At 44.0% G+C, this 14,858-nt stretch overlaps 1 protein-coding gene across 1 annotated transcript in view; it reads right to left on the bottom strand.

The window, feature by feature from the left end:
* Positions 1-14,858, bottom strand: part of GTF2E1 (general transcription factor IIE subunit 1) — a 212,033-nt gene that overhangs the window by 64,733 nt on the left and 132,442 nt on the right. The window contains exon 3 of the mRNA XM_069202702.1: positions 340-541. Coding sequence (XP_069058803.1) covers positions 340-541 — 202 coding nt within the window. The remainder of the gene's footprint in view (positions 1-339; positions 542-14,858) is intronic.

Genomic DNA, 14,858 nt, shown 5'->3' with positions numbered 1-14,858 from the left:
CAGACCTGTCATACATCAGAAGGCGCTGGTGCCACAGTGATAAACATTCCTGTGCGAACTCAAGCAAGCAGGGCAAGGTTTACCACTGGATGAGGTGGAGTACCAATTCACAGACCTGCAAGGTGAGGGATACATACACATGTGCTGCATGGAGGACACAAGTATCTCTCAGACATCAGGGATCTCCGAGGGGGGCTGGTGCCCCAGTGGTAAACATTCCTCTGCCCACTCAATCAGGCAGGGCAAGGTTTACCACTGCATCTGATGGTGTAGTGCCTCATAAAGCACTAGGACTCTGCATGAGGGATACACACACACACGCTGCATGAGGGCACCCACCTCTGTCTGAGAGCAGGGATCTCGGTGGGCTCAGGCTCCAGGATTTCATAGGCCAAGTTAATGTCCTCGGTGTCTCGGAGAAGTACGTAAATTGGCTCGATCTGGTCGTTGAACCGCGCCACGAGGGTCCTTGCGTCCTTCTTGGGCATGGCTGACTCGTCTTCCTCGACTTCAGTCTTGCAAAAAGTGCAGAGGAACGTGGCTGATGTAAAGAAAGAAAAGGGGGATTTTAGGATGATTTCCAAACAGACGAGCAGAAGATGAGCTAAGTACCCCCTCGTGCACGCGCACCGCTTACCAGACCGGAAGCCAGGCAAGGAGGTGAAAGGGTCCACTCAGAGACTCAACTCAAGAAACCAGCCGAACCAAGCACAAACGACTTACTCCAGTGTAGTGCATGCACACACCACACAGCAACCCACACATGGACAAGCAGAACTAAACAGTTACCAGCACACATAGGGGCCCATCCATGTACATAACATACAGCAGCCCATGCACAGGCAGAAAACACACAAAGTATAAAACACCCATACATAGAGACACAACTCACATGGTATCCCGTATATGCAGGTAACAGGTACCTAGGCCTACTGACAAAATGCACAATAACTAGAAACAACACAACTGCCAAATGGCACCAAGCCGTACTGACACTGCTGACCAGCTTTGGCCTGTTTCAGGCACTTTGCCTGCTGGTGTTTGTTTAAACTCATACCAGGAATAGCAAAAGCAAAAATAGAAGTTCTAGAATGAAAAGTTTTACTGCCTAAGAAGATAGAACTGTTTGAGGTTTTCTCCTGGGATTCATCAGTTCCCAGCCATGCCCAAGAACAAATGTGAATGGGTGGATAAAGGCATCCATCCTGTCTGCCTTTGTTAACAATCTGACTTGTAATGCACTTCTTTGAGTGTGAAGCAAACATGTTTAATATGTTACAACACTAGAGAAGAGACATGCCTGCTACACACATTCCTTTTCGGTTTCTTCATCTCCTACGGGCTATCAAACTATGTCTCATTGTCTTTTGTTTCTATTTCCCTGCAAACAATGGGTCGCCAGCCAGTACATCTTTCTAATGGCACACCCGTAACACTGGCTACAGTTATTCGGCGCAGTGCACTAATTCTCATATGCACAAACATATATCATAATACAACCACAAATCTGGTAGTATCTGCGAATGTAAGAAACCCAGTATTTCTACCAATGCAACAACACAGCAACCAGTTGCCATATTAGCATGGTGCAGGAGCGGGATTTTATTCGCTAAGCATAATAGCTGCATTTATCTTGTTTCGTTAATTCGGGTGCTTTTCTCGTATCTCCAAAACGCTTTGCATGAATAAATGTTACAAGAAGCATTCAATAAACCAAGTGTAAACGCCAAAGCAAGGGTAAACCACGAATACATTTCGTACAAATGGTGATGTGCAACATGTCAGGGAGAGACCTTTAAAAAGGAAGAACGCGCGTGCTCCTCTACGTCACTGATGTAACAGTTCGGAAACGGAGAGAAGCACGCTGCTCTCTCCCTCATCTGCCGCTTTCATCATTATTTTTTATCCTTCCCTTTATTTTTAGTTAATGCCCCTTCCTGTCTGGGCCATGTTGCTCGCCGACCCCTTGCTGTCCTTTCATGATTTCCTTTAATATTTTTTTTGCATTTCTTGATAAAGCAGTTCGCTGCCGCACAACTCCGCTTGAAGTTTTAGCATAACTGAAAATGCATTTTTTTTTACCACACCAAGTGGTGTTCTGCCATCTTGGATCGGTAAAAAAAAAAAAAAAAAAAAAATGGCACCTGCGTCATTCGGTATGCGTGCGCATGGATGGTGACGCATGCGCACGAGTGGTGACGCATGCGCACGAGTGGTGACGCGTGCACCTGTATGTTAGCACTCGTGCTTGAACCTAATGAATGATGTGGGCGCCAGTATCGTTGTGCCGTATGTGCACTACGCACGTGTCACGTTATGACATTTGTACTTTTCTTTTATGCCGATGGACACATCAGCAAAAAGCATATAGATATTTACCAATAATGTACAGCAGTGGTTCCCAACCTTTTGACTTCTGTGGACCCCCATTTTGTCAATACTGGAGCCCGGGGACCCCCACTGAATCATTATTAGAATCCGGGGACCCCCACTCAGTCATTACTGATAGTTGGAACCTAATATTAAATATTCTAAGCAGTCACGGATCCCGTGAGGAGGCTTCGCGGACCCCCAGGGGTCGCCGGCCCACAGGTTGGGAACCACTGATGTACAGCATCCCCAAAAAACATTACCAAAGCCAATAGGTCCCAAAGGTGAGACCTACGGGCGTTGCCAATGCTTGTTTCACACAGGACTTCACCCTTCTCCATACAGTTAAAGTGACTTCAGTCTATACGGTCCACACCGATGTGTCAGCCTTGGCTTCTTTTTTGCACCAACGAACAAATACATGTTTTTGTTCAGTACACAGCTGAAAACTGAATCCTACAGACTATGGCAGATAAAACAATTTGCTAAAGATCAAACTATTTGGTCACATGGTGAAGTTGGAAATCCAGTCCACGCCCTGTGGTTCTGAAATCCGCAAAACAGCCACCAGAGTAAAATTATGTGGTCTGGCAATATTCTGTCATCACCAGTATTGCATAATCTTTAGAATTTCAAAACTGACACACCTGGTGGGGATCTAAACTCGATTCCTACAACATTCAGTAAAGTACCTTTGAGTGTACTTGTTTTGTTAATATTTTGCTCCTTAAAGTAGTGATCACAGGTTGGTATCCTCTAGTTTTTGTTTTTTGTTGTTGTTATAAGCGTCACACCTGGAGAACTTGATCTGCTCTTCATCTTTTACCAACAAATTTACCCCTAAGGAGAATGGGAACCTGAACCATCAAATCTACACTGTTTTCCCCTTCCTGAAAACTAGGCTGTAGCCTCATATTCAGTAATGTTACTGATCTGTAGAGTGGCTTTTGCCCAATAGGCCGCTCTGGTGCTAGGAACCTGATGATACCATGGGTCAACAAAAGAGGATCAAAAAATCCTTGTTTTCAATTTCTTTCTAAATAGGAGATGGGATTAAGCTGCTCTGAGATCTGTGGGGAGGGGTGGGAGCAGGAGGAGGAGCAGGAGGATGACAACGACAATAATAATTAATCCCCCTGGATTAGACACATTTGAACTGTGGGGGTATCAACGAGTACAAATTTAGAGGAATTAAGATTGCAAAGGGGCAGTGTGTTTGAAACTTGTGTAAAAGGTAAATGGGTCCAGCTCCATTTACTGCTCTGCGTGTCAAGCACAAGGGCTTGATAACATACCGTTAGGACAAGCAGCCAATGCAGTTCCATAAAATGAGGTATCACAGATTTTCTAGGTAAAATGATTTAAAATAGGCCGCGCTGCTGTGTTTAGATTCAATGTGCAAGATAATCAGGAATGCCAAGATACAAGAATTTTCTGACGCCCAGTTCAGCCTAAACATATGCATGAACTGCAGTTCTTTGACAACCAAGAGGAGCAGGGTAAAGATTTTCTTTAAAGACCCAAGGACAGCAAAACTTGCTGAAAGAGAGAGAGTCTGTTTAACGAAGGACAGATTTTGGTCACTGATGAAACCTGAGTTTTTGGCCAAACTTACAGCTATAGAGGTAGCACCCAGTTTAGAAAGCCACCAAGTAAAAGACCAAGGTAAGGAAGGCTTGCTCAAGAGGACGACTTTGGTCTTCTTGGCGCTGAGTTTTGGGCAGTTCTCGCTCTTCCGTCTGGCCACCGCAGACCTGTAGCTGGCAAATTGCTTTCATGAAGCCTGATAATTATTGGGGAGGGTGATTGTGATAATCAGAGTGTCGTCCACGTATGAAGGTCTCAAAGCCTAAACCACAGAATGAGGAGCCTAGTGGGTCTACGCAGACATGACATCAGCTCAGGGATGGGCACTGAGGTAGCCTGCATGGTATAAACGTTTTACTGGAATTAAAAGGGGGCATAAAATCTGATTGTTTTCAAGCTGTAAAAAACACGACAAAGCCACTTAAAAGCTTGTGTGCAGTCTCAACATCAAAGAATCCAGACAGCAAAAATGTATGCGAGACGGCATCAATAGCCACCTTGGTCCAAGGTCATCCAAATGCGGTCAGTGACCGAGAAAAGAGCGGTCCTTGCGGTGTGTGATGAGCGAAAACCTGATTGTGAGTGATGGAGAAGATTACTAGCTTTCAAGGAGTTAGACAGCTGTGTGATGATTACTTTCACAAGCATCTTTGAGAGAGAGGGGAGTAATGAAATAGGGCAGTAATTGCTCATGTTATTAGGGTCAGCTATTGGTTTCTACGACAAAGGTATACCATGAGCGTGTTTCTAGGCAGGAGGTACCGTGGTCACAGAGATGGAGAGATTACAAATGTATTTCAGGATGAGTCTTACTGCATCACCAGCAAGGGCTGGAATGTGGGGGGACAAGGGTCCACCAGAGAGCCCCACTTGATGGAAATAGATACATCTGTAACCACTTCAAAATTAATGAGTAGGGGGTGTGTGGGAGGGCAGATTCTTTATCTAAACAGGAGAGCAAGATGGACTAAAGTCAGACAGCATTTTAGCTAGCCTGTCTCCCAAAAAAAAAAAAAAGACAAAAAAACAAGCACTGAGAATGCCAATGGGTCATACTTATAAATGCACTGTCAAGCCAGGTCAAAAAAGTGCATGTAGGTCAATGACTACCCTCATCCCCTCTGTGCCGCTGCCAGAGTACAGCACCATATATCATCTAGGTACCTGAGATACTTTATTAGCATTATTTTGTGTGCCCCTGAAAGTTCCACCTCGGGCATCTGGATAAATACAAAAAATGATTACAGCTGTGCGGAGTGCAAGCACTATTTTTTGTGGAAGCACATAACATCTGCCCAATCAAAATATGTACTTCTGGCTCCCATTTTGTGGATGGAGACAAAGCACCCCCCTAGGTGATGCTCACATAAATGTTTGGTGACAGTTACTGTCAAGCCAGACCGTAACAAGCATTTGCAATGCAATGGGTCTTGTGTTTACAAAGCTAACAGCTTTAACTCCAGTAAACTGTTTACCTGACTTTTCTTGCCACATAAACTGAAAAGTAAAATAGTTTCACATAAGCCAGCCGACGGCCACCATAAGGGCAAAGCAAACACACAAAAGGAAGGAGAACTTCACTCGCAGTGAAACGTATCTGCAAAAGTGCAATTATCCATGTTACCGGCAAAAATGGAATTATCAATGTAACAGGGTCGATGACATGCAAAGCACTCTACTACATCCCAGCAAGATCGCGCTACCTACGAAACAAAGAAAAAAAAATAGTGCAGAAACCACACTGAAAACACAGAGCTTTGTATGTTTCCAGTAGTTTACCGGTGCGCTCGAGGCGGGCAAAACACCGGAAAAGGCATGACGTAGGCATGCCTTTTACTAATTAAATCAAGCTAATTTTAAAAGGCAAGCCCACAAACCAACCAAACTGATTGGCTTGACACAGGCGTGGTTACAAGCCCACAGAGGTTACACTAGGGATGGAGCGCTTTGCGCTCGACCCTAAAGGACAGATTGGAGCAGGCCTCTTAGTGAGACTGGATCACATCACTGCACGCAGGAGGATGCCTCAGCTCTTTTACAACAGAAAAAGTGTTTTAAACAAATTCTTAGTGGTGGCGAAGTCAGATGTAGGATAGGCTGATCTGGCCTTCTAACCTGAGGATGATAGAATTTTTGGCACTCAATTATATTTTTCTGTGGATTCTGGGTCATCGGCTTTCCACTAGAATCATTCAGTTGCTTTACAATGACAGGTAGATGCGCAGAGCTTCCCTGTAGCACGGGCTGTGCGCCTCCTTCCAGGACACTGAAGGGCTTCAGACGTAGTACAGAAGCGGATGCACCTGTGATCCATTTATTGAAAATTCTTTGGAGTCCCTGATGTCCACAGAGACCACAGGGCAGTCCTGGAGCGTGCTCAAAATAGCTTATGTTCTACTCTTGTCCCACTTTCTACTTCAATAGGATCTGTGCAACGGAAACAGAAATGAATTGCTTTCATTAGCAGGAGTGACTACTTTTGGGCCAGTGGAATGAATGGATTTCGATTTTCTGTGCAAGATGCTGAAGTCTATCCCAACCAGCAGTCCCAGAGTGTCTAAACTATACGGCTAAGGCTTAGTTTGCAGGCAAGTGAAGACAGATGCACAAATGAGAAAAAAAAAAAACACACCATGGTCACCTTAGTCAAGACCCCAGGAAAAAAGTATGGTCCAATGCAACCTGAGACCAACACTAAATTCTACACTGTGACTTGGCCTAGTTTCAAGTTTAGACTCGAGAAGATCACCAACATGGTGTATGACTGTGGCAGTGAGAGGAATACAGTCCACCTGAGCTGCCCATCTACTTACAGAAACTACATGCTTGTTCTCACAAGTCACTACCCTGTGTAAAATAGTTCATTACATAAGGTTGGTAGACAGACACAGGAAAATTGGACAATCAGTTATGCTGAGACTGGCGTGGATCAAATCCTCATGACCTACATTAGACCAGAGCTGTGGGTGTGTCCCTTCCACCTCAACACTGGGCGGGGGAGATGCATCAACCTATGGGATTTAAGCCACTGAACCACTGCAGAATGACCAATCAACAACATTAAACCCTACAACAGGGTGTGCAGCAAGGAGGAATCATGAGGTTGCATGGCTAGATGGGACTGAAGGCTGCCTGTGGCACTGGTTGGGGAGCAGCTAACCACAGCAGGCCGGTCAGTGCACAGCGAGGACAGGAGATGCCATGTAATTTGGACATGGTCAAGGATGCCATTGAAGAAACACATGGTGATGGCTGGAAGATACACTAAGGGCAGCGGTTTTTAAAGAACACTTTGTAACACGTGTGCAAATGTGGACTACAGTCCATTGGAAGCACGTGGCGATACATTTTTTCGGTTAACTTCACAAAGAAGGGTCATTGTTCACAGGCATCTACTTTACTTACTGCTGTCGTTACACTTAACAGCGCGCAGTGTTGGCTGAAAGTCTTCCAGTGTATTTATGGCTGCAGCTACTTTCCTCCCTGCTATCGTTACACGTGTTAACAGTGCGTATTGTTGGCTGAAACTCTTCCAGTGTATATATGGCTGCATCTACTTTACTTACTGCTGTCGTTACACTTGTTAACAGCGCGCAGTGTTGGCTGAAACTCTTCCAGTGTATTTATGGCTGCATCTACTTTACTTACTACTGTCGTTACACTTGTTAACAGCGCGCAGTGTTGGCTGAAACTCTTCCAGTGTATATATGGATGCATCTACTTTACTTACTGCTGTCGTTACACTTGTTAACAGCGCGCAGTGTTGGCTGAAACTCTTCCAGTGTATTTATGGCTACATCTACTTTACTTACTGCTGTCGTTACACTTGTTAACAGCGCGCAGTGTTGGCTGAAACTCTTCCAGTGTATATATGGCTGCAGCTACTTTACTCCCTGCTGTCGTTACACTTGTTAACAGCGCGCAGTGTTGGCTGAAACTCTTCCAGTGTATTTATGGCTGCATCTACTTTACTTACTGCTGTCGTTACACTTGTTAACAGCGCGCAGTGTTGTCTGAAACTCTTCCAGTGTATTTATGGCTGCATCTACTTTACTCACTACTGTCGTTACACTTGTTAACAGCGCGCAGTGTTGGCTGAAACTCTTCCAGTGTATATATGGCTGCAGCTACTTCACTTTCTGTTATCGTTACACTTGTTAACAGCGCGCAGTGTTGGCTGAAACTCTTCCAGTGTATTTATGGCTGCATCTACTTTACTTACTGCTGTCGTTACACGTGTTAACAGCGCGCAGTGTTGGCTGAAACTCTTCCAGTGTATATATGGCTGCAGCTACTTCACTTACTGTTATCGTTACACTTGTTAGCGTGGCGTGGTGGTTGAAACTCTTCCAGGGTATACAAGCGTCTTAGTATTTTCGAAAATATAAAAACTATGCAAATTTTTTGTGAAAATGATTTCTCATAATTAGTGTTTTTACAATATATACAGCCAAAACCAAGGAACTAATAACATTGCGCCTGAAATGAGTTTCTGTCACTTAGAAGAGTAGATAATGAGGTGAGTGGTAATGCTACACGTTCGTGCCATTATTTGTAATATGGATATAGTTTGAAGTTCTGCCCAACCTGCTTCCCGCTGAAATCCACCTCTCCCCTGGTCTCCAGGAACATCAAGTGAATGGTGGAAATGTGAAAGTGATGTACAAGGTTGTCACACAGCCTGTACTGAGAATGGAGCTTCCACACCAGGCATCTAAAGTAACATTGTGAAGGACTTTCGCGGGAAGTGTTATTGTGGACGTGCATTGTAAAGGGAATGTTTAATTTTGTGTTGATCATCTCCGGAGGGCTGTTGCTGAGGGAGAAGATAGAACATTTCTTTTACCTTAAGAAACGTGTCTTAATGCTTTCAAAAATTGTGTTGATGTTTCTGATTTGCCAATGCAACCCTAACTATGATCATACTATGCAGAATCTATTTTTAGATAGTGTGCATCGTGTATAAAAACTCTTGGACTCTAGCTGTTCAAGTTTACTTTGAGTTTAGTCTTAGCGCCATTAGGATGTTTTCTTTTGGGGCTCTGTAAGATTTTACACCTCTCTTTAGGACAGCAGTGGTTACTGAAGACTTTATTTTTCTAAGTCCATTTGACCCAGACTCTCCATGGGATGTGTCTATACTCTTCATCAGTTATGCATTTAAAGGTTCTTAGCTTATATTATCCAGGGATTTATTAGTGCGAGGATTTTACATTTACCTGTAAGTTATGTATTATGAGCCTTTATGGCATTTCATGCATATTTTCCCTATACCGAATGTAAATATTTCTCTATTAAAAATCCAGTTTTTTGTCTATTTTTGCCCTACAGCTCAATTATTTACATTTCAAATATTCATCTTCATTTAACTCTGCTAACCTGTGGTACTCTGTTGAAGAGTGCAGTCCCAACTGGAGATGCTAAAGCCGAATTGGTTAGGTAAAGTTTGGGGGTATTCAAATATTGGGGTTCAGACTATTATTGGAGCTGGGCTCCCAGATATATCTGCGTCTACTTTACTTACAGTGTTGGCTGACGCTCATCCAGTGAATTTACACCATCACTGTTGTGTCTGGTTCACCTTCCTGCATAGACTGCACCTTCTACTACTCTTAGATTTTGCACCCGCTCCATGTAGTTCGTGTTATTTACTCAATGTAAACATGCCTATGCCTCTCTATAGAGCTCTGGCGTAGCCCACGCTATATAAAACCTTTAAAGATTATGTATTTTTGTACCTCTAAAATAAAAAACAAGGCTGCCTGCAGGAATTAACAGCCACTTGTGACCATGATACGCCTCAGGTCCGCTTCCCTAAGCCTAAGAAACTGGAGTACAAGGCCGGGGTACAGTGTCGTGCCACGGGCAGTGCTTAATTTGAGCCGGTGATTTCCGGTGCTCTGCACCGGCACTTAGTTGTCAACACCGGCTCTTATGACAATCTGCTACGTGGTGCCACCGCTTCTATAATTTAGACATCAGCGCCAGTGTTTATTAATTTAACATACGGTAAATATGGTACGACCCGCCACCGGAGCCATTCTTAATGCTTCGGGGGCCTGGAATAGTCTGACTTGTGGCATCTGCAGGGTTGATGGTTAGTAGTTCATTTAGTTCTGTCACTGGAGGGAAATAAGTGCAAGCCGCAGGGGCCGCCTGGTGAGGGCCCCGGCACTTATTTATATACAAATTAAGCATTGGGCACAGGCCCAGTGGGGCCTCTGTGAGCGCCATTCTGAAAGCAGGACAAGCTCCTGCCAGGGGCCCGGTGCTGGTCTCACTCCGTTACGTTCTCCTTGTGGTTGCTCTCCTTCCCCGGGGGCACCCGGCTTGTCGATCACCCCCCTGACGCCGGATGGTCCATGATGCAGGCCCCAGCAGGGAGGCATCCAGATGCCGTGCCCGCGGGCCGCCTCCTCAAAGCTCAGCGAAGGCCCCCCCCAGGTCACGAGGGAGCACCCCCTCGGCAGACGGCGGGAAAGGGACTGATGCTCATTAAAAAGCAGCCCGCGTGATCCGGGCGCCCCAAGAGCACACACTGAGAAGAAAGAGCCGCCATGTCCTCCGACAGACAGCCCCGCTCACCGAGGAGTAAAAATAGAAGAGCCTGGAGGTCCTCAGCCCTCACCGGGGCCTTCATCTGCCTCCCCACTCTCTGGGGATGCTCGGCTGTGCGCCAGAGAGATGCTGGTCACTGTCTAGCACATGCACCCATTCATTCAGAGCTGCTGCTTCCCCGGCATCGGGCGCGTTCTCCAGTTTAACAAACTCCATTCTGGGAGTTGCAGTCCTAGGTAATCCCAGCAGAAGCAATTAGACTCGAGTTCTAAAATGTAAAGGCAGGGCCACTTGAATTACGCGACAGGAGAGGGACAAATTATGCTCAAGGGTAGAGTAAATTATGCAGCAAGAAATGGACAATTATGTGTCCAAATGCAGCACATTTTGTAATGGTATTACTTAGTTATTTCGTGATTGTTAAACTTGTTAACACTGACTGGGCATCGGTTGCACCTCATTAGTACCGTTTTAACTCCTCCACATAGCGATAAGCAACAGAAAGGTGACCAGGCCAGCTTGGCACAGCGCCTTCCGTCGCGGAGCAGCGCGACACGCTGCATTTTAGTAACTTTTGAACCGTTTAAACTAGAAACATGTTTTTTCTTAAAATCTGCAGAAAATGGATTATGTGCCAAATCTCTAATTATGTGAAATGCAACACAGCCACACAATCGCGTAATTCTAGTAGCCTTGTTTAACGGGTTGTGGTTAGAAAACAGACTGGACTTTGGTACACACGATAACCCTGTTTAAAAGGGATATACAGAAATACAACAAAAAGGATGGACAAAGCCGAACAGCCATATTTTTCCACTCTGCAAAGTAAATGGCGATCCAGGGGGGCATTCTTAGCGTAATCTGCCTCGACGAGGAGTTTGGTTAACTACATACAAGCAATAAATAAATACACATATAGCAATACGATTTCAGCGGGTTACACCATCCAGCAAAGCTTACCTGGAACTAAAAACCCGCCTCAAACCAGATGTGTTTGCTTTTGTTTCTTGACAGTCCACCGGTGCCGGCGTTAAACAACACAATTTGATTTTTTAATACATATTTGGGTGTGAAGGAGAAAAGAAGTAACTTCTTCATGCAAGATGATGTTCTTCGCCAGCAGTTTTTGCAGCAAGATTCAAGTTCACCGATTAGTCCAGATGTTCACATGGAACAGAAACAGAAAAAGCTAACTTTTGTGGTAGTTTGTGAAGTACTGCACGGACCTGTGCCAAGTCTATCACTTAGGAGGACATTGCACCGCTCACCGCCCCTGCCATTGGTGCCAAATGTTGGTACCCGGGGCCTGGGCGTGCCACTATTATTTATTACCTTTCAGCATATATTATTTTCCTAAACTAATGTGTTTATCTTAAAGTTGGCAGACGGCACCACCATACAGTAAACGGTCATTAGGAAAAAAAAAAAAAAAAAAAAAAAAGTGCTGGTGGTAAAAACGTAACGCCGGTGCCAAGCACCTGCACAAATTAAGCACCGCCGGTTTCACTTGGTACACAGATAATGTCTGTGTTTGCAATGTTTTCATGGCAACAGGGTGCACATATATTTGTCTCCACTATAAATTGTTTTTATCTTACTTGCAGGTTTATCCACAGTATGATCGGTCAGGTATGACAACACTTCACCGTTATGCATGGACTGCATGCAATAGCAGGAACAGCCCTGAAGAAGCTCACCAACCCTGCAGGAGAAACAGAAGGCCGAAACACGTATGCTATGTAGGTTGGATGATAAATTCTTTTTGTCCAAAATCCCGAAATGATTTACTTTTAACTATCTCCACGGTACCTGGTTAATAAAAAGGTAAACATTGTGGGTGTACCCTGAAATTTGTAGGAAACATATCTGGATCCCTGCACATGTCCAAAACAATTTATCAAGAAATCTTGATTAGCTGTAGAGGAGTGGAATGCCAGCGCCTTGAGACCCTTACAGGTGAGTAGTCGCGCTATACAAACCCCTGATTGATAAATTAATTAACTTCCATGGCGTGGATAGATCACCAGAGATGAAGCATACTGCAAACTGAGGTGACATCCAATTCTTATAGGACTACTGCAAGTTGATCAAAGTGAAAATAACCTTAACCCTCTGCTAGAACAACCTCAGCACTAACTGTGTGGTTTTTCAGCAAACTGCACCCAAAATGAAAAGATCACACAACACCTAAATTGTGACATAGCCGTACGTTGTGAATAGATGCAAAACCGCAGTCACCAGTGTCTTATTTGACACGGATGCAACATGGTGCCCCACTTCTCCACTGGGATTGTAAATTATAATATCTCTGCTGATAAGAGAAATGGCTTAGACAGAACAAACTGACACGGCAGAGGGCTTTATTTTTGGAACGAGGGCCTCCATTTGTAATACTTTCACACAAAGATGAAAAATTACATGAAACTAATTCTACGATTGTCATAACACATAGGAACATTGTAGCTATTGGCATTCAAATACTGTCAGTACCTTTCCAACTGTTCACTAGAGTATGGGAGCCCTGAGAATTTTACTTGTTTTATGCGTTTGGCGTGCTTTTAAAATTTGGCTTTGTATATATCTATTTCACAGCCCTGATAAAGTCCTATTTGAAGGACGAAACATGTTGGCTGTGGTTTTTGTATTTGATGAATAAATAAAGTTGAAAATTAATCTTTACGGCTCTTGTGTATCAACTTATTGAAGAACTATTCATCTTGATGATCTGTGTTGATATTTGATACTTTAATTTTTCGATTAAATAATCAAATTACCTAAGAGCCCCACTGTAATTTTTGTAGCATCCCCGGTTCTATTCAAAACTGTTTTGTGGATACGTTGAGGACTTTGAGTAGTAGGGCCTCTTGAAGGTGTAGCGCTAGACATTGAAATATACATATTAACACTTGGGTGGCCATGGTAAGCCCACTACTGCTCTTTTTGGATTTCCTGAATCTGTCACAACTCTTTGCTGTAAAAATGTTGCCTTACTATGTGGTCTCCTTAAGTTTCTTCTTTTTTGTTTTTGCTGCCATTTGGGCTCTGGGATCTGCAAGACTGCCATTCAATCTCTACAAAGCTGTCTCCCTAAAACATGAGGACAACAGGACCACGATCGTAGCCGATTTGGGTTAGGAAGACGCTAAAAGTTCATCAGAGTTGTTTTAATATAAATAAACAGATTTGTTCAATGAAAGTAGATGTTTGGCAACTTGTAAAATCATACCTTGTGCTGCCTGGGAGAGGTAAACCAATACTAACCATTTCCCTTCCACGGCAGTACCTAGCACCCTCTGTGCTCTCTAGCATCGCAAACAACTCAAGTTTCTCTCTTGTTGCCTATTTGATGTCTCTCAGTACACCTCAGTGAAAAAATCCCTGTAATTCACTGCTGCCCATCTATAATTCTATACATTGAAGAAGGTCATATACTGTAGAGCAAAATGACTCTGCATTCTTCAGCACTGCCTGAAGCCTCATGTACAATTGTCGTCTCTCTGTGCTCCCAGACTATGCTTGGCATAGAAATGGGAAACAGCAGGACAAAAGTACAAACAGAGGTGGATCCATCCGCCAGAACGCCTGGCAGTGAGGCGTCGTTCATATTGTTCAAGGACTTCTTTTCACCAGCTGTAAGAGACGCAGTTTATTGTAATGTGCAGTTACTTAGTCGCAAAGCTCATTGTACGCAAGGTCCTGGATTTAAAGCTACAGATCCTACTGGCAATGCTTGGAGAGACTGCGGATGTCGTTGGGAGGCTCTGACAAAACAAGCATTGGCTTGAGCCAGAGTTACAAAAAAAAAAAAATCCTTAACGCCATTGTTGTGTCACAATGCATTGGCATGAAGGGTAGCGTCTCTGAGTATTTTTCTTTAGTGAGAAATCACTGTAAGACGGGTGCTGGTGGTGCACCTCAAGGCATGTTCCGTACAAAAAAAAAATCTTTTTGACCCTCAGGGTGGCGTGCAATAAAGGTGACACAATATGGCAGTGTTCTCATCACATCGGAGCGCCAATGTTTTTTTGTTAATCATGGTAGGGCTCATATTGTATTGTAATAGTATTTATATAGCGCTTACTACCCCTGATGAGGCGTTGAAGTGCTTTTCGGCGAGTAGCACACTACTCCGGAACCCAACAAGAATTAGTGATGGATTAGAATAGGGAAATATGGGTACAGTTTTAGTATTATTATGAGTTAATTTGAGCTGCGGATATGAGAGTTTGTTAGTTAGATTGACTGGAGTAATGGAGGGGTGGAGGAGGAAAGAATCCAGAAGTGTTAATTGGGAGCATATGGTAATAGGATTTAGGCTTGGGATGAGTAAAGGAGGATGGAGG

Source organism: Pleurodeles waltl, chromosome 8 (genome assembly GCF_031143425.1).
Source record: "Pleurodeles waltl isolate 20211129_DDA chromosome 8, aPleWal1.hap1.20221129, whole genome shotgun sequence".
Taxonomy (NCBI): domain Eukaryota; kingdom Metazoa; phylum Chordata; class Amphibia; order Caudata; family Salamandridae; genus Pleurodeles; species Pleurodeles waltl.
The sequence above is the reverse complement of the archived record's forward strand: the minus strand, read 5'-3'. Positions and strand labels throughout refer to the sequence as shown.